The sequence below is a fragment of the Chelonia mydas genome, chromosome 25, assembly GCF_015237465.2.
Source record: "Chelonia mydas isolate rCheMyd1 chromosome 25, rCheMyd1.pri.v2, whole genome shotgun sequence".
NCBI classification, from domain to species: Eukaryota; Metazoa; Chordata; order Testudines; family Cheloniidae; genus Chelonia; species Chelonia mydas.
Genome location: NC_057858.1, coordinates 16229251 through 16256801, shown reverse-complemented (window position 1 = coordinate 16256801; position 27551 = coordinate 16229251). Strand labels below are relative to the sequence as shown.

Here is a 27551-nt window from a genome sequence, read left to right as displayed (position 1 = left end):
TACCTGTTTTTAAAAGCCTCCAGTCGTGGGGATTCCACAACATCCCTTGGAAGCCTGTTTCAGAATTTCATAACCCTTACAGTTAGAAAGGCTTTCCTAATAGCTAATCTAAATCTCCCTTGCTGCAGATTAAGCCCGTTGCTTCTTGTCCTACTTTTAGCCGACATAGGAGAACAATTGATCACTGCCCTCTTTATAACAGCCCTTACCATATTTTAAGTGTCTCATCAGTTTTCTTTTCTCAAGATGAAATATGACTCTTTTTAGCCTTTCCTCATAGGTCAGTATTCCAAAACCTTTTATCATTTTTATTATCCTCTGGACTCACTCTCATTTGTCCACATCTTTACTAAAGTAGAGCACCTACAATTGGACATAGTACACCAGCTGAGGCCTCACTATTGCTGTATAGAGCAAGACAATTACCTACCATCTTTTATATACAACACTCCTGTTAATACAGCTTAGAATATTAGCCTTTTTTGCAGCTGCATCACATTGTTGACATTCAATTTGTGATCCATTATAACCTCCCAGAACCTTTTCAGATGTAGTACTACCGCGTTAGTCATTTTGTAGTTGTGTATTTGATTTTTTCCTTGAGTACTTTGTATTTAGTGTATTTCATCTTACTGAATTCAGACCAATTCTCCAATTTGTCATGTTGTTTTGAATACTACTTCTGTCCTCCATAGTGCATGTATCCTCCGAGCATGGTGTCATTTGAAAATTTTAGAAGAATACTCTCCATTCCATTATCCAAGTCACTCATGAAAATATTGAATAGTACCAGACACAGAATTGACTCCTGCAGGTCCCCACTAGATACGCCCTCCCAATTTGACAGCAAACCATTGATAACTATGCTTTGAATATGGTCTTTCAACATGTTATGCACCCACCTTATAGTAATTTCATCTAAATAGCATTTCCCTAGTTTGCTTATGACAATGTCATGTGGGACTATACAAAAGTCTTGCTAAAATCAAGAGATAGCAGATCTATTGCTTCCTCGCATTAACTAGGCCAGTAACCCTACCAAAGAAAGAAGGACAATTCACTAATTGATAAAGACAGGACAAAATGGTGAAGGTTACAAAGAAAAAGTAGGTAAAGACACTCTGATGAACAAAAACAGCTGCCCTAAGCTCATCTGTGGGTCAGGGTGTGCCACCCAAAGGACAGGGGGTGGCAGGAACACCCGCTTCCTCCCCTAAAACGGCTTATTCCACGGAGGGGGAAGTGCAAGTCCAGGCCTAGGGTGCTGCGTCTCCCCTGGGAAGAGACAAGAGCCTGCTCGTGGTGCGAGGCCGCGGCCCCGCGAGCCTCTCCCGCCAGCTCTCTGGTCCCGCGCCGGCTGATGCGCCGCTATGCTCCTTCCACCCGCACTCACGTTCCTCGCCCCGCGGGTCACCGGAGCGACAGACTCGAGAGGAAAGCGAGGGCCAGACGGGCGCAGATGGGTCTGATGCCTCAACCACCGCAGCTGCTCGGAAAGTTTCCATTAGAGGGTCTCAGAGAAGTGCCTCCGCCCGCCCTACGCTCAGCTTCATCTCGCGGCCATTTCGCTGACGGACCTCCGCGCGGCCTTATCCTTCCGCCCACGCAGCGACTGCGAGCCGGACCCGAGCTTTGCTGCTTCCTCCGCCGGCGGTCCGGCGTGAGAGCGGAAGCGGAAGCAGCAGCAGCGCCTTTTCCGGCCGGAAGTGAGATCTGGCGCGGGAGCTGGGGGCGCCGTGCCGGGAGGCGCCGAGCACCTGGGGGCGCGATGTCTGCCAGTGCCGTGTACGTGCTGGACCTAAAGGGCAAGGTGAGGCGTTGGAGGGGCGGGGCCTGGGGGCAACCCCTCCCGAGAGAGACGTCTGGGGCGGGTGGGTCCCGTGGAGCCCGGCCCGAGCCTATGAAGAGGCCCTGGTCTGTGAATGGGCTCAGCTTCCTCATAGGGCTGAGGGAACATGGGCGTAGAGGGGCCGAACGGCTCTGGAGCGGGAGGGGAGCTCTCTAACTTCTCCCTAGCCTGCCCTGTTTTCTCACCTCAGAGCTGTCTTAGGGTAACAGTCCCCCATGTTCTCTCTCCAGCCTGCTCTGTGAGCCCCCCTCTGTTCTGGGGCTCTAGGATGGGGATTCTCTCTCTCCCCCCATTTCCTCTAGCCTGCCGTGGGGCCTCACGTTGTGGTTACAGCCTGCCGATAATGCTGCCTTGGCTTAAACTGGAAGTTTTATTTGGACTAGACCTTGTCAGTGCTTGGATTGGTGACCAGTGACCTTCCAGCTGCAATGTTGCAGGAAATGCTAATTTTAGTAGAGTGCTCTCTTCCTCCTCCACTCTCCCCTTCTGGACCCTTTTCTCCTAGCCTTTAGTGAATGAAAGCTCATGCATGTTAAGGGGGCACTGAGCTGCTGAAGGGTCTGATTTTTGGGTAAGTGAAATGAAGATATCAATTGCTTATGGCAACTAAAGATACCAAGACACTTTAACAAATGTTAGTGATGCTAACTCTGGTTTTTTGACCATATTCCATTTTGGGGTAACTACATTCTGCATATGCAAATTCATCCTGTGATTTTGTTCTATAAGCGATGTATTTTCTTTCTCTAATGTTGGTATGTGCTATTTAACAGCTGTTGTCATTCTAAAAGCTGTATTTGAGTTGTGAATGAAAGGGTCCCATGTACAGTTTGTAATTCAGTTAGTTAAACTCTTTGGGATTACACTGCATCAGTGTAAAGTACTGAACTGCTAAACTGTAAGTAAAAATCTACTTCATGTTGAAATTTCATAGAATATCAGGGTTGGAAGGGACCTCAGGAGGTCATCGAGTCCAACCCACTACTCAAAGCAGGACCAATCCCCAATTAAATCATCTCAGCCAGAGCTTTGTCAAGCCTGACCTTAAAAACCTCAAAGGAAGGAGATTCCCTCACCTCCCTAGGTAACCCATTCCAGTGCTTCATCACCCTCCTAGTGAAAAAGATTTTCCTAACATCAAATCTAAACCTACAACTTGAGACCATTACTCCTCGTTCTGTCATCTGCTACCACTGAGAACAGTCTAGATCCATCCTCTTTGGAACCCCCTTTCAGGTAGTTGAAAGCAGCTATCAAATCCCCTCTCATTCTTCTCTTCTGCAGACTAAACAATCTCAGTTCCCTCAGCCTCTCCTCATAAGTCATGCGTTCCAGTCCCCTAATCATTTTTGTTGCCCTCCGCTAGACGTTTTCCAATTTTTTCACATCCTTCTTGTAGTGTGGGGCCCAAAACTGGACACAGTACTCCAGATGAGGCCTCACCAATGTCGAATAGAGGGGAACGATCACGTCCCTCGATCTGCTGGCAATGCCCCTACTTATACATCCCAAAATGCCATTAGCCTTCTTGGCAACAAGAGCACACTGTTGACTCATATCCAGTTTCTCGTCCACTGTAACCCCTAGGTACTTTTCCGCAGAACTGCTGCCTAGCCATTCGGTCCCTAGTCTGTAGCAGTGCATGGGATTCTTCTGTCCTAAGTGCAGGACTCTGCACTTGTCCTTGTTGAACCTCACCAGATTTCTTTTGGCCCAATCCTTCAATTTGTCTCGGTCATTCTAGACCCTATCCCTACCCTCCAGTGTATCTACCACTCCTCCCAGTTTAGTGTCATCTGCAAACTTGCTGAGGGTGCAATCCACGCCATCCTCCAGATCATTAATGAAGATATTGAACAAAACCGGTCCCAGGACCGACCCTTGGAGCACTCCCCTTGATACCGGCTGCCAACTAGACTTGGAGCCATTGATCGCTACCCGTTGAGCCCGACGATCTAGCCAGCTTTCTATCCACCATATAGTCCATTCATCCAGCTCATACTTCTTTAACTTGCTGGCAAGAATACTGTGGGAGACCATGTCAAAAGCTTTGCTAAAGTCAGGGAATAACACGTCCACAGCTTTCCCCTCATCCACAGAGCCAGTTATCTCATCATAGAAGGCAATTAGATTAGTCAGGCACGCTTGCCCTTGGTGAATCCATGCTGGCTGTTCCTGATCACTTGCCTCTCCTCTGAGTGCTTCAGAATTGATTCCTTGAGGACCTGCTCCATGATTTTTCCAAGGACTGAGGTGAGGCTGACTGGCCTGTAGTTCCCTGGATCCTCCTCCTTCCCTTTTTTAAAGATGGGCACTACATTAGCCTTTTTCCAGTCGTCCGGGATCTCCCCTGATCGCCATGAATTTTCAAAGATAATTGCAGAGCCATTGGCCATTACGTCCGCCAACTCCTTTAGCTCTCTCGGATGCAGCGCATTCGGCCCATGGACTTGTGCTCCTCCAGCTTTTCTAAATAGTCCCAAACCACTTCTTTCTCTACAGAGGGCTGGTCACCTCCTCCCCATGCTGTGCTGCCCAGTGCAGTAGTCTGGGAGCTGACCTTGTTCGTGAAGACAGAGGCAAAAAAAGCATTGAGTACATTAGTTTTTTCCACATCCTCTGTCACTAGGTTGCCTCCCTCTTTCAGTAAGGGGCCCACACTTTCCTTGACTTTCTTCTTGTTGCTAACATACCTGAAGAAACCCTTCTTGTTACTCTTAACATCTCTTGCTAGCTTGCAACTCCAATGTGATTTGGCCTTCCTGATTTCAGTCCTGCATGCCTGAGCAATATTTTTATACTCTTCCCTGGTCATTTGTCTTGTATCTTTTAATGAAGTACTTCCCAAGGATCATACGTGGTGTTTTCAGATGGTAACTTCGGCATTTGTTTTTAAAACCTATTCAGATTTCTGTTGCACGTATATTGCAGGTCCTCATCTGCCGGAATTACCGTGGAGATGTGGATATGTCTGAGGTGGAGCATTTCATGCCAATTCTTATGGAAAAGGAAGAAGAGGGAATGCTTTCTCCCATTCTAGCTCATGGAGGAGTTCGTTTTATGTGGATTAAACACAACAACTTATATCGTATCCTTTAAAGCAGTGGTCTGCAACCTTTTTATGCCCAAAATCACTTTTTGAATTTAAGGGAAACCCAGGATCTACCCTGCCCCTTCCCCAAAGTCCCGCCCCGCTCGCTCCATTTCCCCCCCCCACCCCCCGGTGCTTGCTGTCCCCAACCCTCATTCACTTTTACCGGGCTGGGGTAGGGGTTTGAGGTATGTGAGGGGGTGCGGACTCTGGGCTGGAGCGGGGTTTGTAGTGTAGGAGGGGGCTCTGGGCTGAGCCTGGGGGTGGGGGGGAAGGCTCCGGGCTGGGGCAGAGTGTTGGGGTGCAGGGGGGGGGGTCAGGGCTGGGGTTTGGCGTGCAGGAGGGGGCATGGGGTGCTGGCTCCGGGAGGGGACTCAGGGCTGGGGGTTGGTGTGCAGTTTCCTGCTGGGCAGCACTTACCTCTAGCAGCTCCTGGTTGGTAGCTGCCGCTAAGACAGGTTCCCTGCCTACCCCGGCCCCATGCTGCTCCCGGAAGGGGCCAACACACCCTTGTGGCCCCTGAGGGAGTGGGGGGGGGGGAACATGTGGCTCCGTGTGCAGTCCCTCTCTGCAGGCACCGCTTCCGCAACTCCCATTGGCCACAGCTCCCCATTCCCGGCCAATGGGAGCTGCAGGGGTTGTGCTTGCAGGCAGGAGCAGCATGCAGAGGGAGACCCCTGCCCATGGGGCCACACTGGCCATTTTCAGGAGCAGCATGGGGTAGGGTCAGGCAGGGAGCCTGCCTCAGCGGCAGCCCCACTACACCACTGGAGATTGCGATCGACTGGGAGATCCTCTAGGATTGACCAGTCGATCGTGATTGACCGGTTGGTGACTGCTTTAAAGTGTAAACCTGTTAATATAGTGAAACTGATGAGCACGTTGGTGGATTTTCAGAATTTGGGCTTGAATGGAATAGGGATGTAAATAACATGTAAAAACAGTAACCATGTAACTGATTAAAATTCCTATCAGTTACACGATTAAACCTTTAACTGGGAAACTAGCGGTGCGGGGGGGGGTGTAGCACCCCCATGTCTTACATGGGGGGCCCCCTGCGGCCAGCCCCGTGCCTGTCGGGGATCCCGCCCCCCCACCCGGCTGGCGTCCCGGCAAGGCGGGGGTCCTGGCGGGTCGGCCACCAGGACTCCGGCTGAGTTTAATCGTTATCAGTTAACACACTGAACTTTTACATCCCTAGAATGGAATTGACATGAAAACATATAGGTCAATAAGTAACATAAGCTCACGAGTATGATTTTACTGATTGAGATTTTCAAATGTGCAAAAAAAAAAATTATGTAAATAAAAAAGGAGTTATTCTTTTCATATAAGATCCTGTGCTAATAATGTGTATGAGAGTGTTTAAGTGTCAATTTAATATAAGCATTTCCTGAATCTTTATTTTTGTTCTTCACCTCCCAATAGTTAAACATTCAGAAATGACAAAACAAACCCAAGGATTCTCAGTATCTAATGACTCTGGAAAGAGGAATATTATTGCTGCTTCCTTAATATTTGGGCCAGCTGTAATAACTTAGTAAAAGGGTTTTGAAAATGTATTTAATTGTAAATTTTTTTTAAATGGTAACTTTAAACACTGGTTCCTGAACATACTTTTTCAGTTGTTGCTACTTCTAAGAAGAATGCTTGTGTGTCTCTGGTGTTTTCGTTTCTTTACAAGGTGGTTCAAGTGAGTATTAAATTGGTCAAGTAATCTTTGTTCAGATAACTGAACATATCTTTTATATAGAGGTAGAAATCTTTTAATTTTATAGTGCTGTGCAGAAATGGCATATCTAGTTTATATGTGGTTATGTTAAGATCTTTCCGTATTAGCTACTTATATTTATTTTGTGCTGTACAGGACAAGGATATTGACAGAATGTTACAATATAAGAGAGAGACAGAAAACGAGATACAATGTGAAAGTCAGAGGAGAGGCCACTTCACTAAATTTTTGTGTGCTTTGTGGGCGTTTTGGAAGAAACAAATTTTTAGGAAGTATTTGAGTAATATGGTGACTTGAGGAGCTGGACTAGGGAGCCTATGCTGCAGTTAAGTGGCAGCATAGAGTCGGGAAAAGAAAAAAGAAACAAATAGGCCTTGTATTTTAGAGTGGAGGGAGCCAAAGTTCAGCAGACAAGACAATGTCTGAAGTGTTGTCTGTAGGTAGCTGTGTGTAAGGCCATGAGATTGGGGGTGAGAATTTTAAACTCAATGCAGTATGCAGATAAAAGCCAGTGGAGAGATTCAAAGATCTGGGTGTTGTGCTCAGGTTGACAGGCAAGGAAGATAGCTTTTCAGCAAGCTATTTTCCAAAGTATTGGTTTTCAACCAGGGGTATGCAGTACTCTTCCAGGGAGTACATAAACGCATCTAGATATTTGCCTAGTTTTACAACAAGGTACATGATAAGCACTAGCAAAGTCAGTATATAATTATATGGTAAAAATGAGAAAGTAAGCCATTTTTCAGTAATAGTGTGCTGTGACACTTTTTTTTATGTCTGATTTTGTAAGCAAGTAGTTTTTAAGTTAGGTGAAACTTGAGGGTACGCAAGATAAATCAGACTCCTGAAAGGGGTACAGTTGTCTGGAAAGGTTGAGAGCCACTGTTCTGAAGTATATATTTGGGAAGAAAACGGTTTCCTTTTCTTTAGTGACTTTCTTACTGTGTGACTTCTGGAAGGGACTACTCTTCTAGGATAAGACAGAGCTTGGATGTGCTTAATGGATGCTGTGTGGTACATTACAACCTCTGTGGTTAGTGGGGTTTTTTTTTTTTCCTTAACCAGGGTGACAGATGTCCTTCCTGGAAGGAATATTTATAGGCAGTCATATTCCACATACACTGTAGTTTGTTTTAATTTTCAGGGGCCACAACCCTAATGTGTATGAAGCTCCAGCTAGTTTAAAAAAAAGGAGGGGGGGCCTGCTATTAAATGGACATTGGTGGAAAGCACTACTGCTTGGTGGGCAGGTTTTAAAAATATGCATTTGGGGCCCAGTCTGCTCTGAGCTGCGGCAATGTGTTTTAGCCAAAGATTTCAGATATGCATAAATGTAAGGAACTGCTTGAAAGAAGAGAAGCTGAGACTGAGTAGGTTTAAATTTCCAGAGCATAGGTTTTGAGGCTAACCTCAGTGTTTATTTCAATAACTGTTATATCCCCACACAAAAAATTGTTAAAATAGTACTAGGGGAGGGGTGTGTGTGTGTGTCACACACTTCGTAACTTTTGTAGGTTGAATATATTGCATGCACCAAGGACTCCTTGCAATCCTCCATTCCCCTCACAAGATCTCTGGGTGCCACCCTCCCATCCTCCTCTTTTTCAGGGGCTCCCTGCAATTCCAGCCAGTCTCTTCCCTTCCAGGGTCTCCATGTGATCCCCTTCTCTCTCTCTCTCTCTGCTCCCTGCACCACCACCATCAGCTCTGAGTGCACTTCCATTCCCATTTTCCCCCATTCCCCTCTATGGCCTGGGCTCTGTGCGCCCCATTCCCCCACCATGCCAGGGGCTCTGTGCACCCCTAGTCCTCCTTTCCACCCCATACCAGGATCCTCCAATCTCCCCTCCCCTCCTCCCCATACACACAGACACTAGGTGTTCTTTGTGCCCCATTCCTCCCTCCATGCATTTTAACATCCCTCATTTTCCTCCGTTGCAGAGGGTCTATGCTCCCTCCCCCATAGTAGGATCCCCCTTTCTCCTCCATAGCAGGGGGCTCTGTGTGAGCACTCATTACCACCTCCCCACATCCAAGGGCTTTATAAGCCTGCCTTTATCCTTCCCTGTCTTCATACCAGGCAAGGTCCCTCAATCTCCTCCCCCATACTGAGGGTTCTATGTGCTACATTCGCCCCTCCCCATACCAGGGTCCCCCCCTATTTTCTCTCCACATTCCAGTGGCTGTGTGCACTCTCCTCATTCCCCTCATGCCTCCCATTCTCCTTCTCTCACCACTTTTTTTTTTTTTTTTTTTGAGAGCGAGAGAGAAGCCATTCAGCATGTTAAACTACTGGGCGTATACAGTTTTGTAGCTGTGTTGGTCCCAGGATATTAGAGACCAGGTGGGTGAGGTAGTATCTTTTATTGGACAAATTTCTGCTAGTGAGAGAAGCTTTTGATCTTAAACAGAGCTCTTCTTACCAACGGAAGTTGATCCTAGGGATGTAAAATGTTCACTGGTTAGCCGATAAGCATTAGTCTTACCAGTTAACCCGCCTTAACTGTTAAACCCCTGGCCAGAGTGGCCCCAGCGGCCCCGCGCCACCTGGCCAGAGTGGCCCCAGTTTAACTTTAATCGTTTAAACAGTTAACTTTTTAAACGATATTTACATCCATAGTTGGTCCAGTAAAAAAAACCTCACCCCCTTGTTTCTCTACTGGAATATAAACAGAGATGAATAGGAGTACCTTTGTGTGTGAAGGTGTTAATGGTGCCATCAATGAATTCTTTGAACTACAGACAATTGCAGGGATGCTAAAGAGCTGATGGGGCTGTATTTTGCCCCCCATTTTCCCTTTTTGGTTTTCTGATTAGCCCCTGAAATCATAGAATCATAGAATTATCAGGGTTGGAAGGGACCTCAGGAGGTCATCTAGTCCAACCCCCTGACTCAAAGCAGGACCAACACCAACTAAATCATCCCAGCCAGGGCTTTGGTCAAGCCTGATCTTAAAAACTTCTAAGTAAGGAAATTCTACCACCTCCCTAGGTAACGCATTCCAGTGTTTCACCACCCTCCTAGTGAAAAAGTTTTTCCTAATATCCAACCTAAATCTCTCCCCACTGCAACTTGAGACCATTACTCCTCGTTCTGTCATCTGCTATCACTGAGAAGAGTCTGGAGCCATCCTCTTTGAAACCCATTTTCAGGTAGTTGAAAGCAGCTATCAAATCCCCCCTCATTCTTCTCTTCCGCAGACTCAGCATCCCCAGTTCCCTCAGACTCTCCTCATAACTCATGTGTTCCAGTCCCTTAATCATTTTTGTTGCCCTCCACTGGACTCTTTCCAATTTTTCCACAATAGGGAAAAATCAATAGGGTTCTGACCATTGGTACCAAGAACATTCCCTGAAATTTTGAAATTGATTAGATGTGGTGGTCAAAAGTTATTGTTACACACAGAAATGCTATTGAATTGAGTATAAGGCCTTTGCAAGCTTGGCCAATTATGGTTGTGTTCTAATTTGTAGTGTGAAAAAAATGACACTTGAAAGTCAGGAAACTTGGATTTTAAGGTTCAACAAATTACTTTAATTCTCTACGGTAGCTCACCAAAACTTTTTTTTTTTTTTTGTATTTCAGAAATGGAGGGTTAGAAGTACGTGAACTAAACTTACTTTAATTTGAGACTTGAATGTTGTTTTCTAACGTTTACATTTCAGGTATTTTCAGAATATTTCAAGGAGTTGGAAGAAGAGAGCATTCGAGATAACTTTGTTATAATTTATGAATTGCTTGATGAGCTCATGGATTTTGGCTATCCTCAAACCACTGACAGTAAATTTTGCAAGAGTAAGTATCAGTGTACTGGCTCTTAGATACCAGGGTGACAGATGCTTTGGGAATATTTATGAGCGTAAAGATGTTAACTTGTATGATTTAAGGTTATTACAATGTGGGGGTCAATTTGTAGATTTTCCTTTCTTTTATCAGCCTGAAAAAAAAAATTAATAGGACACTTCTGCCAAAAATCTGTTACCCTTTTCCTATCTTTGTTGATGGACTGATACAGTTTCCTATCAGGTAAATAAACACATGATCTGACTTGACCTGGCAAGAAAAGATTAGTTAATATTTTCTAGGATTTAATTTGAATTGTCAGACTTCCTTTCTTTGCTGCTGACATAGTAATACCTGTGACACCAAACAAATTGCTAAGGCTACAAAATGTAACTTTCATATTTTTAAAAAATGTATGTGGTTCTGAAGGTACATCACTCAAGAAGGCCACAAACTGGAAACTGGAGCTCCACGCCCACCTGCCACTGTTACCAATGCTGTTTCCTGGAGGTCAGAAGGGATAAAGTATAGGAAAAATGAAGTGTTTCTGGACGTTATAGAATCTGTTAACCTCTTGGTGGGTTTATATTTTACCTGAATTTTATCTTTCTTTTTTAATGAGAATTGTAATAATCTGTAAATATGCAAACACAAAATGAAAGCCGAAGTCAGTGTATATGAATAGTCTTAATTAGTCTATCAAATTATAGTATTACATTTGAAACAATTTAAATGTCGCCAGATTGAGTGATCGATAATGGTAGTGACTTAAGCTGTTATAAGTAATACTCATATACCTGCATTTATATTATGCTGCTTAATAGATTTTTTTCAACTTTCAGGGAGCTTCTTTTCCATGCTAAACTTGAAAAACAAAGGGACTCCTTATATTCCTGCCTAATCCTCACACTCTGAATGAAATAAACTCTATGCTATTCCCATGGAATGACTCCCAAGGATGTATGCAGTGTTGTTGTAGCCCTGTTGGTCCCATGATATTAGAGTGACAAGGCGGGGTTGAGGTAATATCTTTTATTGGACCAACTTCTGTTGGTGAGAGAGACAAGCTTTTGAGCTACATAAGAGTTTCTTCAGGTCTGGGAAAGGTACTCTTGAGTGTCACAGCTTGTCTTTTGAAAGTGTTGTGCATGTTTCCTTTCAGGAGGAGGGCTGATAAGTCAGATATAGAGTAATCGCTTTGTGAAAAGTGTACACCCACAAGTGATAGGGTGTTTTTGTCTCATCATTTTACTGTGGGAGCGCATTTGAGAGCGTAATGATTGTCTGGTTCACGCAGATAGTTTTTATTGGAATGTTTAGCGCAGTGGACGAGGCAGATCTCATATGGTGCTAGGCATGTGTAGGATCCATGGATCTTGAAAGGTGTATTGTAAGGGGTGTTGCTATATCTCCACTGCTACAATGATCTACAGGTTTTGCACCTGTTCTTCTGGCAGGGTCTGGTGCCACTTTGAGTAGGTGTGCCCTGTTCTGTGGGGAGCTTGCCTCTGAAAATGATCTAGGAGAGGTTAGGGAGTTGTTTAGGGTGACCTGACATCCCTTTTTTAAAGGGATATCCCTGTATTTAAGCACTTCTGCAGGTGTCCTTAATTTTTCTTAAAAACGGGCAAATTGTCCTGTATTTTCTGTTTTCTGTCTCTTCTGTTCTCCCTGTCCCCCCTCCCCCCAAATCAGTACTGGCGGTTCCTGCTGCTGGCCAGATCCCAGCTCGCCAGCCGCCTGCCCACCAGCAGTGAGTGGGAGGTGGCCAGCGACGGGGGTGGGTGTGCAAGGCTGATGGCGGGGCAAAGCTGCAGTGCGCGAGGCTAGCCGTTCCTCCTGCTGGTCCATCAGCGCAGCCCCTGCTGTGCGCCAGCTCTCAGCCAGCAGGGCCCCGTCCTGTTTCCGACCGGCACTGACTGTGCGCTGCAGTGGCTGGTGAGTGTGGGCAGGCAGCGGCCGGTTACATGTCGCCTCTGCTGCCCAGCCATTGGCCCTTTACATGCTCCCACTCTCGCTGCCCTCTTCATGCTTTGCCCCTTCACCCTCTTTCCCCTGACTCTCTCTTCCATTTCCCTGCGTGCGGGACACGTCCCGCTCCCAGCGCTGTGCAGAGAGCCAGCCCCTGGTGGGAGCATTCAGTTCACCAACAGACTGGCCAACAGGCTCCTTCCTTCCCCCACTGCCTCTGGTTGGGCCGGTGCCCCGGGAAAATGCAAGACCCTACAGCCCAGGGCACTAGCCAGGAGGAACTGATTCCTGTATGTGCCAAAGCCCCACACAGCGCTGGCACAGGGCAGCCTTTCCGCCCGTCAGCTAATCTCTGGAGTGGTGGCAGCAGAGGAGAGAGTGATTTCCAGCCTGTTTGTACCCTGACACTGCAGGCTCCGCAGCAGCCTCCCCCACCCTTAGCGGCCTCTTCACTTCTCTCTGCCCACTGGGTCTTGCTCCCAGGGCTGCTCCGTCCCCTAGGCACCCTCCCCTGCTGAACCACCTCTCTGGCTCTGTTTGCTGAAGCCCCTGCAGTCAGGTTCCCTGGGCCCTGGTGCACAGTGCATCCTTAGGGCTTAACCCCTTCCTACCCATGCTGTAGCTGGGGGACAGGAAGCCACTGGGTTATGTCAATGGCCAGCAGTAGCCTGGAGGTGTTAGCTGCCTTTCAACACTGTGGGGGCAGGAAGGGACAAGCTGCTTCCAGCCATAGGGGAGTGGGCAGGGGGGCGGAGGAGGGAAGAGATGAGCTCCTTAAAGACATGAGCCATATCATTCCTCCCTCCACCCCCTCCTCCCCTGCGTCTGGAAGCAGCTCCCGTCCCTTCGTTCTTGCACAGTGCCAAAAGACTGCTGCTAGCCACAGTCTGCTGTGAACCCTGGCAGAAATCTGGGGATGGGGCATGTGACCCTGCGTTCCCCACACACACACCCCATGTGTTACCTTGGGAAGATGTGGCGCCAGGTACCAGGTGAGGTGGGCCCATCCTGAGGGCTCAGCCAGGCCTGGAGGGCAGAGAGCACCAAGCAGGGAGGGTCAGGTCAGTCCGTCACCTGCCCTGGGTGAGAAAGGGGTGTGTGTGTGTGTGTGTGTGACACCTCTCCCCATGTGAACACTAAAGCCTTAAAGATAAGAAGGCAAATAAATATAATCCAACAACGCAATATTTATTTTTAACAAAGGCTTAGTCAACTTGACGTTAATTTGAACGTTTGTACTGCATAGTTCTGATTGATTGCTGTTGAACTTGCTTAAATACGAGTAATTTTATGGCGTGTCCCATATTCAGCATAGGGAAATATGGTCACCCTAGGGTTGTTTGAAGGCCAGAAGAGAGGGTTTAGGAAAAGTCTGTTTCAGGATGGGGGTCCCCATCGAGTATGGGTTGTATTGTTTCATGATACCCCATATAGCTTCCAGTGTGGGATGGTAGGTGACAAATAGGGCTGTGGAGTCAAAGGGGGTTTTACTGCTGTATTGAAGCAGATTCTCTCAGGGTATTTGGCAGGCCCGTTCCATGATGCGATCTACTTCTCTGGTGGAGTGTCCTTGTTGGTGAATACAGTTTTGGGTGTATTAAGGTGTATATCCTGGACTCTCTCTTCAGATATTCTGTGGTATCTGAGTGCCTGGGTGAAGATAACAGATTTCTTGGTGTGTTTTGAAGTGGTTACTGGATGTACCACCAGGGCTTTGGAGCTGTGCTCCAGCTCCAGGCAAAAACCTGCAGCTCCACTGCTCCGGATCTGCTCTGGGCTCCAGCTCCGGGCTCCACTCCAAAGCCCTGTCTACCACACCTACTTTCATAGATCTAGCAAACACTTAAAGAAACAATTTCTCAATTGGTGTCTTCCTTGTAAGGTTGATGAACTTAAATGCTGTAATTTCAAAATTAGGGCTGTTGATTAATCGCAGTTAACTCGCAATTAACGCAAAAAAAAATGGCTATTAATTTTTCAATCATGATTAATTGCAGTTTTAATCGCACTGTTAAATAATAAAATAGCAATTGAAATTTATTAAATATTTTGGATGTTTTTCTACATTTTCATATATATTCCGTGTTGTAATTGAAATCAAAGTGTATATTTTTTATTATAAATATTTGCACTGTAAAAATGATAAACAAAAGAAATAGTATTTTTCAGTTCCTCATACAAGTAGTGTAGTGCAATTTTTGTCCTGAAAGTGCAACTTACAAATGTAGATTTTTTTTTTTGTTACATAACTGCACTCAAAAACAAAACAATGTAAAATTTCAGAGCCTACAAGTCCATTCAGTCCTACTTTTTGTTCAGCCAATCACTCAGACAAACAAGTTTGTTTACTTTTACAGGAGATAATGCTGCTGCGTCCTTAATTACAATGTCACCAGAAAATGAGAACAGGCATTTGCATGGCACTTTTGTAGCCGTCATTGCAAGATATTTGTGCCAGATATGCTAAACATTCGTATGCCCCTTCGTGCTTCGGCCACCATTCCAGAGGACATGCTTCCATGCCGATGATGCTTGTTTAAAAAAAAAATGTGTTAATTAAATTTTTGACTGAACTCCTTGGGGGAGAATTGTATGTCCCCAGCTCCGTTTTACCTGCATTCTACCATATATTTCATGTTATAGCAGTTTCGGATGATGACACAGCACATGTTGTTCATTTTAAGAAAACTTTCACTGCAGATTTGACAAAACGCAAAGATGGTACCAATGTGAGATTTCTAAAAATACCTACAGCACTCAACCCAAAGTTTAAGAATCTGAAGTACCTTCCAAAATCTGAGAGGAACGAGGTGTGGCACATGCTTCCAGAAGTCTTAAAAGAGCAACACTCCAATGCAGAAACTACAGAACCCAAGCCACCAAAAAAGAAAATCAACCTTCTGCTGCCGGCATCTGACTCAGATAATGAAAATGAACATGCGTTGGTCTGCACTGCTTTGGATTGTTGTTGAGCAGAACCTGTCGTCAGCATGGACGCATGTCCCCTGGAATTGTTTGAAACATGAAGGAACATATGAATCTTTAGCGCATCTGGCGCATAAATATCTTGCGATGCCGGCTACAACAGTGCCACGAGAATGCCTGTTCTCACTTTCAGGTGACATTGTAAACAAGAAGTGGGCAATATTATCTCCTGCAAATTTAAACAAACTTGTTTGTCTGAGCAATTGGCTGAATAAGAAGTAGGACTGAGCGGACTTGCAGGCTCTAAAATTTTAAGTTTTATTTTTGAATGCAGTTTTTTTTAATATAATTCTACTTTGGAAGTTCAACTTTCATGATAAAGAGATTGCCCTACAGTACTTGCATTAGGTGAATTGAAATACTATTTCTTTTGTTTTTTTTTACAGTGCAAATACTTGTAATCGAAAATAAATATAAAGTGAGCACTGTACACTTCGTATTTTGTGTTGTAATTGAAATCAATATTTGAAAATGTAGAATACATCCAAAAATAAATGCTATTCTGTTGTTGTTTAAAAGTGCAATTAATCATGATTCGTTTTTTTAATTGCTTGACAGCCCTATTCAAGATGTATCCTAACAACAACAGTCTTATTACCTATTTTTTATTAGCAAACAAAACTCTACATGTCATCCTCAACACAATATACATTGGCAAAGAGTCCTGTGGCACCTTATAAACTAATAGACATATTGAAGCATAAGCTTTCGTGGGTGAATATCCTTCGATGCGACGAAGTGGGTATTCACCCACGAAAGCTTATGCTCCAATATGTCTGTTAGTCTATAAGGTGCTACAGGACTCTTTGCTGCTTTTACAGATCCAGAGTAACACGGCTACCCCTTTTGATACTTGACAATATACATTCTGCGCCAACACACAGGATCTTTCAGTCCAAATGTACAAATTTTAATGAAAAATGTGTTTCCCAGGATTATGGTTAAGTTTTCAATGTGATTTATTTTGGGTTTCTAATCTTGTGAAAACAGATAATTGTAAAATCATTGCACGAAGCTAGTTAGAAATTCAGTTTCAATAGCTGAGGAGAATGACTCCACCTTCCTTTGCTCTTAGGTTAGTGCCAACGGAAATGTATTGCGCAGTGAGATAGTTGGATCCATTAAAATGAGGGTCTTTCTCTCAGGAATGCCAGAGCTTCGCCTCGGTTTAAATGATAAAGTACTCTTTGATAATACAGGACGTGAGTATGTATACAGCATTTCTAAAAACATACAAAGGTATTCCCTGGTTTCTTTGTCTTTGGGGCAATGCAGCACGTCAGTTCAGATAACAGGAGTTATTCTAGGACGGTGGGTCTTATAATTTCCTAGTTGGGGAGGTTGTATCACTGTATAAGAGTAATTTTAGTGTTAGCAACTCATTTAATGTTTTATCAGATGGGAGACACTCCTTAGGGGGGCAGGAAGTCTAACACATTCATTTGCTATTTGCCATGAAGACCTGGTCTTTGTTCAATTAAGAAATCCTCCATTTCTAGCCTTAATGGATACGTATAAGATGATGATTTCCATCATGCAGGTTCATATCTCTGTGAACTTCATTTTAAGGAACAATGTCTTGTTTTAGCCCAAAGTTACCTACGTTACATGCAAATTTGGTGTCCCCTCTGATTGTTAAAAATTATTTACAATTAAATTTAAAGAATAATTTTATAGCAGGAGCTATTCACACTAAAGGAATTAATCCTGCATCTTAAGTTTGCACATGAATACTTTTTAGTATTTCTCATTTTTGATCTTTGTTAGAGTCTTAAATGTGGGCATTGGCAGATTGAGGTGTGTATTCACAGCCTTTCAACAAGAGAGGAGGTAGTGGGAGGGGAGTTGAGGAGGAATTCAAATATAGTACCGTCTGTCTGTGTCAGGATAGATGCATTGGTTGTGAACGAAGGGCAACATCATCCTCCGTTGTGCACTTGTGAAATGTCAGAGGGAAATACCTCTTCCTTAAATTCTTTGGGACGTGTAATGCTTTTCTTTCCCTTAAGACCAGAGCTCCAATTCCAGATTTTCGATGACTGTACTGAGCAAAAAGAGCAGAATGTCATTTAAATTAGTCCACTTCAATGGGCTACTCCCAGTCTCTTTTCACTAAGATTCCTATATTCCTGAAGTTACTGTAATGAAGTTAGAAATAGCGTAGAAGTAGAATAGAACTAATGTAGGGAGTATGAGCAGCTGACTGCTCAGTTGCATTATAATCTGCTGTGATGGCCTAAGAGGTAGGCTTTTCATGTGCTACACAAATTGGGGTTTGTTTTCCTGATAGGTGGCAAAAGCAAATCAGTAGAACTAGAAGATGTAAAGTTTCACCAGTGTGTTCGTCTCTCTCGCTTTGAAAACGACAGGACAATTTCTTTCATCCCACCTGATGGAGAGTTTGAACTCATGTCATATCGTCTTAATACCCATGTAAGTCTGGCTACATGTTTTGATCTAGACTAAAACAAATTTGTGTATGAAAACATTTTAAATTGCAAGTAAAACTGTAAAAGGCCTTTCCACTTTCACTGAAAAATTAATATTTCTTTAAAAAAAAGTATGAGTTTTAGATATTATTGAGCTAGCTGTTAATAGGGACGTTCCATGCTTACCTGAAAGTAGGCTATATATGCTACTTCAAGGCACTGGGAAAAGGAGAAGCAATTACTACCTAAGTCGAGTCACTGAGTTGCCTACTGAGAGAAGGATGAGAGAGTAAACAATACATGACTGATGTGTAGTCACATTACTTAACACACTACTGGAAGGTGCTTGGATACAATAGTGATGAGTGCATTATAAGAACTAATATAGAAAGGGGAAGACCAAGGCAGTAAGATCTTTCTTTGCTACAACTACCTGAAGAAGCTGGTAACATACAGTGAGGAAGAATGAGCAGGAGAAGAAGAGAGAATTTCATTGGTTTTAAAGCCTATAGTGACATTTGTGCATTGACACATTTGGAGCAAAAACATTGTAAAGGGCCTGCCTGTCATCTTATGCTGGGCATACCTATGATGTGGGAGACTGGAAAACCTACTTCATCAGTCAGTACCCAAGAACATCCGCCATGTCTCTATATATTGAGGACCCATACTCTGTAAAACTCTGGCAAAAAACAGCAAACCCAGAACACCTTAAAAATTTGTTAGTCTCTAAGGTGCCACAAGTACTCCTTTTCTTTTCAAAAGCCTGTGGGACTTCTGACTTTTTATTGTTGGAGTACTGAATTTAAACAAATACTTTAAATCCAGAGTTATTGTCTCACAGTTTTTAGGGCTAGCATTGTTTAATAACTCAAATGCCCTGAGTTATTAAATTTGTTGGGTTAGAGTGAGAATGGTTTTCTGGTTTGGGGGGTTAATTTCTCTCAGAGAATAGGGTTAAATTAAAACCATTAGATACTCATGTAATTGAAATTATCTACTTTTTCATAATCTATAAATACTTGTCAAATTATACATATGGAATATTTTAAGGACTTCTTGACTAACGCTCAGGTCTCACCTGATCATTATTTTTGCGTATTATGTATTTGCATATTAAATGTTTTCCTGACCAGTATCTTTGGAATCTGATCTAACTCTCTTGTCTTAAAGAGCACTATAGGCTTCTCTTCATTTTTTTTTTTTTTTTTTTTTTTTTTTGCTCTGTATGGAAACGTATCATTTTCCTGACAAGGTCAAAATAAGATGTATAGTTGTTTGTTCTCCAACAGGTAAAACCACTCATCTGGATTGAGTCTGTGATTGAGAAACATTCCCACAGCCGCATAGAGTATATGATCAAGGTCAGAGATACCAAAATGCTTACGCTTAATTTCAGTCTCCTTCTACAAGGCGAACCATGTAAACGATCCTACTTTAAACATTTTGTTATATAAAGCGTACATTTGATTTCTGGAAAGCTGCTCCTGTGACAGGTTAGATCCCCTTTCTGGGATGCCACCTTATGTACTGAGGCTTCACTGAGCCCCTCCTGCTCCACCAGCCTGCATTTCCTCTCCCTGTTTTGCTGAATTAGGCTCTCCAGCCTCTTGCAGTGTACACAAACAGGTAGGGCCACAGCCAGCTGCAGACGCAGATTGAAGTCAGCTCTATGTGAGAGGATTAACCCAGCACTCGTGCATTCCCCCTTTATGGATAAACCCAAAATAATACTGTCTTGCACTGTGTAGAAAGATTTGCACAGCACAAGCTCATAAAAGTTCGCCCTCTTCCTCAACGCTGAGAGATATGCACAACTTCTTGCCCCCCAACCCCCCGTTAGAAATTGCACAAACTGGGTTTAATAATAAACAAAACAAATTCATTCACTATAAAAGGCAGATTTTAAGTGATAGCAAACAGAATGAAGCAGATTACTGAGCAAATAAAACAAAACACTCATCCTAAGCTTAAGATCTTAAAGAAACTGGTTTCAAGAAGTAATTTCTCACCCTAAATGTTGTTTTAGGCAAGTTGCAGAGTTTTTGTAGCTTAGAGTTCCAGTTATTTCTTTTACAGACTGGACCCCCATCTCAGTCTGGACTCACCCCTGTCTTTCCCCTCAGGTTAGTTCTTTTGTCCTTTCAGGTACTTTCAGCAGTCTTTCTTCTTGGGTAGGCAATGGAGGAGAGTCCAGCTTAACCTCCTCCCCAGACTTAAAAAGGATTTACCTAGAACATAAGAATATCCCTCCTGGGTCAGACCAAAGGTCCATCTAGCCCAGTATCCTGTCTTCTGACAGCGGACAGTGCCAGGTGCCCCAGAGGGAATGAACAGAATAGGTAATCATCAAGTGATCCATCCCCTGTCGCTCATTCCCAGCTTCTGGCAAACAGAGGCTAGAGACCCCATCCCTGCCCATCCTGGCTAATAGCCATTGATGGACCTATCCTAAGGCAGGAAACCTTTGTTTGATCCCCATCCCCCTACAGAGGAAAAGTACCAGCAGTGTCCAAGGTGGTATTTTGCATCAGGTGACGTTATCATCTGACCTTGTAGTGTCAATGCAGCATCCCAGGACATTCCTTAGGAAGGTGGGAGATTAGTATCTTCAGAGTTCTATTGTCCTCCTTAAATGGCTCGTTCAGGATGATTGCTTACTGTCTGGTGGGCATTTCCCCAAGTGTGTACACAGTTGTAATTGTTACATAGTCAATATTCCTAACTTCAGATACAGAAATGATACATGCATACAAATTGGATATTCACATTCAGTAAATCATAACCTTTCCAATGATATGTTACACGAGCCATCTTGCATAAAGTATATCTGTTATGCCATATTCATATCATAACCATATTTCTATGAAGAATATGGGGTGTAACATCACAGCTCCTTTCATAAATATTGATCTGTTTTTACTCAATTCAAAACATAATCAGTTGGTGTAGAGGGTGTATTCTGCCTGTAAGGCAGTATGATTTACTAACAGGTAGTGCAAGTTTTTTTAATTAAAAAAAGAAGTCTTAACATTAGTGTTAGTAAAAGAACTTTAAAGATATAAAGTCTTATAGACATGCTAAATGTATTGATAGGATCATAATGGATTATTTTCATCTTTTGTATACTTCCATTTGACAGTTAATCTAGTTCTGATCTCCGCATTACACTTTTGTGCATGGATCTTTCATAAGACTCCTGACAGAGAAGGATATTTTACAGTTCCCAGCTCTCTGAACCTGATCAAATAAGATTTTTTTAAAACCTGCAAATTGTGGTGTTTGTGGGGAGGTGGGGAAAATTACAAAAAAACCTGCATTGCTTACTTTCTCTAGGCAAAGAGTCAATTCAAGCGGAGATCAACTGCCAACAATGTGGAGATTCACATCCCAGTTCCAAATGATGCAGACTCACCAAAATTTAAAACCACTGTGGGCAGTGTCAAATGGGTTCCAGAGAACAGTGAAATTGTCTGGTCCATTAAATCATTTCCGGTAAGCTGTATTGGTGTAGTGGTATCCCCTATTGCTGCTACTGTTAAGGTAGTTTCAGAGTAGCAGCCATGTTAGTCTGTATTCGCAAAAGAAAAGGAGTACTTGTGGCACCTTAGAGAGTAACAAATTTATGTGAGCATAAGCTTTTGTGAGCTACAGCTCACTTCACTGTAGCTCACAAAAGCTTATGCTCAAATAAATTTGTTAGTCTCTAAGGTGCCACAAGTACTCCTTTTCTTTTTGTTAAGGTAGTGTGAATTTTATTAAAAGTAAATCTTCTATACATGGAATCTAGAATTTGACTAAAATTCACTCTAGGCTCAGTTCTACTGTACTGTAGGACTATTGGTACCATCTGCTTTCCCTCTCCCCTCATTGTAGGGTTGGCACTTGAGGCAACAAGTACTTACGGTGATCATTTTAAACTGGAAAAGTGAACAGTAAATTTTACTGTTTTTTCTAAATTAGTAACTTAATGCTCGGTTTTAGCCTTTAGAAAAGGGCTAAATGACTGCATTTTCATAGTTTTGAGCTGGTATGAGACCTTTGCCACTCAGAAGCACTTTGGTTTTTAAAGGATATTTTCTGGTAGAATGATTTGTTTGCCTTCCTCTTTGGATAGGGGGGAAAGGAGTATCTGATGCGGGCTCACTTTGGGCTTCCAAGTGTTGAAGCTGAAGATAAAGAAGGAAAACCTCCCATCAGTGTCAAGTTTGAAATTCCATATTTCACCACTTCGGGAATACAGGTTAATAAGACTAAAAAATTAATTTGTGAATAGAATTTTTGTTCATTTAGCTGCTGGATAATGCTCTTTGTGTGTAACTGAACCAAAAGGTGATGGTGTGATTATATTATGGTTTAATAATGGTACAGAATGTGGCTTGTCACTTTAAATTCAACTACATAGAAGTACAAATCTGTTTGGACAATGTGAATGATCTTTTCAGTCCAAGTTTTAAAAAACTTATAATAGTTGTTTGAAGCTAATCACAATTAACTTCCTCCTGACTAAGGGTGTGTACTCCATTTTTCTACTACTAAGCCAAAATAGATAAAAATGTTTGAAGGAGGCTGCAACTAAAAGAGCTCAGTTTTGGGTTTTATTATCCCCAAAGCAAGCAAGAGCTTCTGAAAATGGAATATTTATTTAGTTAAATCATAGGATTAGGATTTGTCCTGTTGGTGCATTAAATATTTTGAACCTCCAGAAACTGTGTGTAAGTTGAGGACTTAGTATCCTTGTTCATCATAATTCTAAGATTTTTGTGCAAAACTTCTGCCTTCTTTTGTAAAAACAGTAAAAGGACTATTGGAATTGTATTGCAAGATCAGTCTAATGATCCATCTAGTACAATACATTGTTTCTGATAACGGCTAGTCCCACATGCTTCAGGGAATGAGGAAAAAAAATCCTCTAATGGATAACTATGGAATAACCTATACGAAACAGAAGTTTCTTCCCAACAGTTTCAGTTGAAGCTTTATGAACTGAACCATGAGAATTTATATTATTTTTTAAAATACATCCATCTAATGTAACTGGGTGCTTTTATTATCCTTCTGCATGTTTAATCTTTTCTTAATCTTACCTAGCTTTTGTATGGATTGCATAAAAAAAGCTTTTTCCTCTTTACAAATTTCCAACAGATTTTTTTAGTTGAGTTTAATATCTCCCTTTCTCTTAAGAAGTAGCACAAAGTGCTTTTTACACTTCATATTTTGTATACCTCTTTCATATCCCCCATCATTTTGTCTCCCCCCTGAATATTCTTTCTCTAATGTCTCATATGGAAGCATTCCATTCTTTAATTTTTCCCCCTGACTCTTGATACCTCCTATTTTGCTATATCTTTTTGAGATGAGGTGATCAGACTGTGCACATTATTCCAGGTGAGTTACCAGTTATTTACATGTTGGCAATGATATTTTTTAAACACATCCCAGCATTCTACTCACTCTGTTTTGACCGCTGCTGCACATTGAACTGTTCATAATGGTGTTCTAGGCTTTTTGCCTAAACATATCTTCCATTAAGGGTTGCTAGGCTGAAGTAGAAAAGTAATTTAATGTGTTTTCTTTTCAGGTCCGCTACTTAAAGATAATTGAGAAGAGCGGCTATCAGGCTTTGCCATGGGTTCGCTATATCACCCAAAATGGAGGTAAATAGCAAAGCTATAGATTGTAGATGCTGAAGTTGCCCATGTAGTTTTCCTATTAACACACTTTTCTCTTTCTTGGATGTTCCAAGATAATTTACCTGCATGATTCCACTAGACTTCTCATATTCTTTAATAATGTGCAGTATCGCTACAAATTATATTCATAAACATATTCCTCTCTCACTCACCCTGCTATTAGGAAAGTGCCACTGTTATGACATTATAGTTAGGCTTGGGTTGAATATTTTGCACCTAAAGTAGAGATTCAACCCCTGTAGCCATATACACTTTAAGAAATACACACAAAGAAGACTGTCAGAGTGACGCTTAGTCATGGAATCTATTAAGCATTTGGAAGGTCCAGTTGTGTGAACAGAAATTCTTATTACCTGGAGTGTTAACTCTAATGAGATAACATTTCCTTTTAATTGGTTATTGAGCATGAGCATGTAAACAGCTAGTGGTGTTCTAAGATGATCCTTTATACAGATCTCCTTTTTATTTGAGTAGTCTTTGCTTTAATTTGGCATTGGTGTATCATAAATATTTCTGCTTTGATATTGCTACTCTTTTGTATTAATAAAATAAGATGAACTAATTTAACTGACTCTTCTGAATTTATTTTTCTCTTGCAGATTATCAGCTCCGAACACAATAGTACTTTTTCCAACCAGAACAGATGACAAATCTTCAGGTCTAGAATTTGTTTGTAGAAAACTTTGTGGCAGTAAAGGCTGTGAACATTGTCTCCAGGGTATTATATCAGCAAACTTGAACTGAGGAGAAGAGAGATTCTGTTTGTTTGTTTTTTGTTATTGTGTTCAACACTAAGTGTTTGGACTATTAGTGCAGGTTGTATGGATGTCTAATTCTTAAAGCATGTTACTACTTCTGCTAAATGCTGATCATATTAGGAGTAGCAGTTATTTTGAGAAGCCAGGACTGCCTTGCTAGTCATACTTAAAAGTTCCATATTTTAAAAGTGTGTAAATACCATCTTTAAAGCCAGTGGAAACATTATTTAAAAACTAGAGAGGTCATGGTGCAACTGAAGTGGCTGTTAAGCATTCTTAGTTGTAAATAACCATGGGCCTTTATTTTACACTGAAAATACCTGACAGTTTTGAGGCTTATTTCTTGGCTTGCAAAGGAATTATTAAAGGTAATGATGAGTCAAGAAAGGTTAGGTTCTAGGTTCAAAATAAAAGTTGGTTTTATTGACACAGTTCAGCCCATTTAATATCTGTCAAACCTTAAGATTTTGGGGGTGGTGTTTGTAAGCATAAATTTGATAAAAATACAGGTTCATAAACTACTATATTAACTTGAGGGAGAAGAGACGTCAAGAATAATGCCTATGGTCTCTGTGGAATATCGTGGTCAATGCTTGTTCAAATTATGGAGCCAAGATGCAAAGCTGAGAAGTCCAATCATATAAAACTTGCTTGGTTTTGATTTTTCTAATTGCAAAAGAAATTTAAAAATTAAAGGTCTCAACTTGTAAATATGAAACTTCAGATTAACCATATTGGGTTTTAAATGTTTAAAACAAAATTCAGCAGATGGAATATGTTTTAGTAATAAATAATCGTACTTCAGGCACTTCCTGATAATTGATTGCTGTCATTAGAGGGGGTGGTAGATAAAAGAATAAGAGATTACATATCTGTCATCCAGGTTAGATTTAGGTAAATTCTTCTCTTCAATTTTCAAGAATTTACATTTTCTTCAGCTTCTCCTGAAAGGCTACTTTCTTTGCCAGTCTCTTCCACTTGTAAACGGTTGCCCAGTTCATTATAAACTTTCTGGCAGAAATCATAACAGTTCAGAGTGTTACACTTCCATGTGTTAGAACTTGGTTTTTTTACACTTTTTCTTGAGGATGCTGCAAACACATAACTATACATAGTTGCATCAGTTTCAGAAAATGTTAACAGCGGTTATATCAGTGTTTTCTTTTTAAAAGACTAAACTTTTATTTTTAGTGTGAATGTATTGCTTAACAACAGTGAAGACTGAAAATCGCTGTCCACAACTGATGCAGCACAGATAATTGGGGTGCAAGCTTTCCCACTCCTATGTTGCCATGTTAAAGTGCCTGAGCCCTGCCAGAGAGGGGATAGGTCACTGTGCCTGTTTGTTCCTTGTAGATTTGTGGACTATGTGTGTGTGTATGGATTATTATATAAATACTCACAAAATTCCCCTGAACAATTTAGCTTTGATATTAGGAGGAGGATTTGTTTCAGAAAGGACTAATTCTGCTCAAGATTGTAATAGCATTGTTGTTAAAGCATCTGGAAGATCACATTCTTGTAGCTTGATAATTAGACAATGTTAAATGTGGATGCATGTAGTTTTCTGGAGTAAGGTTACTGGATCTTATTACCCAACAAACTGTTAAAACAAATTAAATCCTCTTACACCAGATTTTGGTTTACTACTGTCATTCTTGGTGGAAATTTTAATCTTGAGACCAAACTGACCATTTTACAAGTTTAATATAATGTGCTTAGCTAACCTGTTACATAACCCATCAGATGTTGTCTTCAGTCTACATTGTTTATGCAGTACTTTTAATTATTTGCTTGTTAAATATGGCAGGTGTTATAGTTTTGATTTTCCCTGTTGAAGCATGTACCTTACAACCAGAACAGTGTTTTACTCGCTCTTTGCAGCTGCTGAAGTTTGATTATATTGGAGTGGCCATAGGCAGCAAAGAACAAGGAATCTTTCTTGCAGCATTAAACTCCATTGTCCATTCTTCACTATAAAGTAAAGGGTCAATCTGCCTGTGGATTAAAGTTCCTCCAGTTAACAGATTCTAAACTCAAGGAGCATGTTTTATAAATTCTAAAAGTATTAATTTAAGATGCCTGATTTACTTACTATCATACTGTGTAAGAGAATTGTCAACATTAAATATTTTGCAGTAGGCAAGTCCAATTAACGACATGTGCGTATTTATCAAACTGCACAAATTATGGTAGAAAGACCTTCACAGTTGTTTGTCATTCACATTACCAGATACTTCAGAAAAGGCCAATTTAATCCAACAGTTGCCCAAATGTTCTGTAGCTACATACTATATGGATGTAAGGCAGAAATAAGAGCTGTGACATTAGTCTAATGCTGGTCTTTGTTTAGAGACTATTCCTATATTCTTCTTCCTTTGGCTAAATATTAAATTTGTTCCTTTACAATTTGCAGTGGCTGTCTTCATTTTGCATTAGTAATTTATCACCTGGCTGGCTGGCTTCTGTAACTTTAGTTTGGCAATCTGCAACTGTGAATTGAGTAATGTTGCTCTCCTTGTAGACAATTTTTTTAAATAAGATGTTAACCACTTACCTCATTATAAAATGAGCAGGAAAAGATATATATGTATATATTCACCTAGGTTTCCAAGTCAATGTGGTTTCATAGACCCTTAAATTAGTTAGGAATTGGCACATTCTGGCTATCATAAGTAGCTGGGAATTCAGCAGCATAAACCAGGAAGGCTCTAGTTCCTTATTGCTTACTGTGGGAACACTGAAAGGGTAACATCTTACAATCACTTTGTTCTGAAATGTGCACATCTAATTTTAATAGCACCCTGGCACATTTGAGAACGTTCCTGCAAAAATGCTGATTTGTAGGACCAAAAACAAGAGGCGGTGGGTGGGTGGGTACAGTTTACTTTTATAGGCTTGTTAATTTGAAACAGTGCTCAAGCACATACAGACTTTTATTAATAACCTGTCTGCCCTTATGTTGTAACACCCCTTTTTCAAGCCCAATAATAGTTGAATGCAAGTGCTACATGAATTCTTACTACCAAAAAACCTGCTGAGAATTTATTCCTTTAATTTTACCATAAGTAGTGCTTATTATTACATTAGTAGTTCCTTTGAAGATAAACTACAGTCTGAGAAAAAGTGTGTGTTAACTTTTTGGTATTTAAACTATCTTTAGGTTTAATCTGAACTAACTAATTCAGGTTTAGTTAAACTAACCAGGGTGGGGAAAAAATCAACCTCCTTTTTACTTCTGATAAAGGGGCCCAAGGCC

At 41.8% G+C, this 27551-nt stretch overlaps 1 protein-coding gene across 1 annotated transcript; it reads left to right on the top strand.

Moving 5' to 3' along the window:
* The first annotated feature begins 1360 nt into the window (after positions 1-1360).
* Positions 1361-26703, top strand: AP1M1 (adaptor related protein complex 1 subunit mu 1). Its single transcript, XM_037886088.2, has 12 exons — positions 1361-1810; positions 4781-4937; positions 6566-6633; positions 10339-10472; positions 10886-11033; positions 16488-16614; positions 17703-17845; positions 19134-19205; positions 21178-21336; positions 21959-22084; positions 23423-23498; positions 24134-26703. Exons 1-12 carry the CDS (start codon positions 1361-1363, stop codon positions 24154-24156), a joined length of 1683 nt encoding a protein of 560 aa, XP_037742016.1. The 3' UTR covers positions 24157-26703.
* Positions 26704-27551: the final 848 nt, after the last annotated feature.

Excerpts from the sequence above, each read along its gene's own strand:
- AP1M1 (XM_037886088.2), top strand. The coding sequence starts at position 1,361 with ATGCGCCGCTATGCTCCTTCCACCCGCACTCACGTTCCTCGCCCCGCG. Across the intron at positions 11,034-16,487 it reads TAGAATCTGTTAACCTCTTG|GTTAGTGCCAACGGAAATGT; the intron begins GTGGGTTTATAT and ends CTTTGCTCTTAG. Across the intron at positions 21,337-21,958 it reads GGTCCATTAAATCATTTCCG|GGGGGAAAGGAGTATCTGAT; the intron begins GTAAGCTGTATT and ends CTCTTTGGATAG.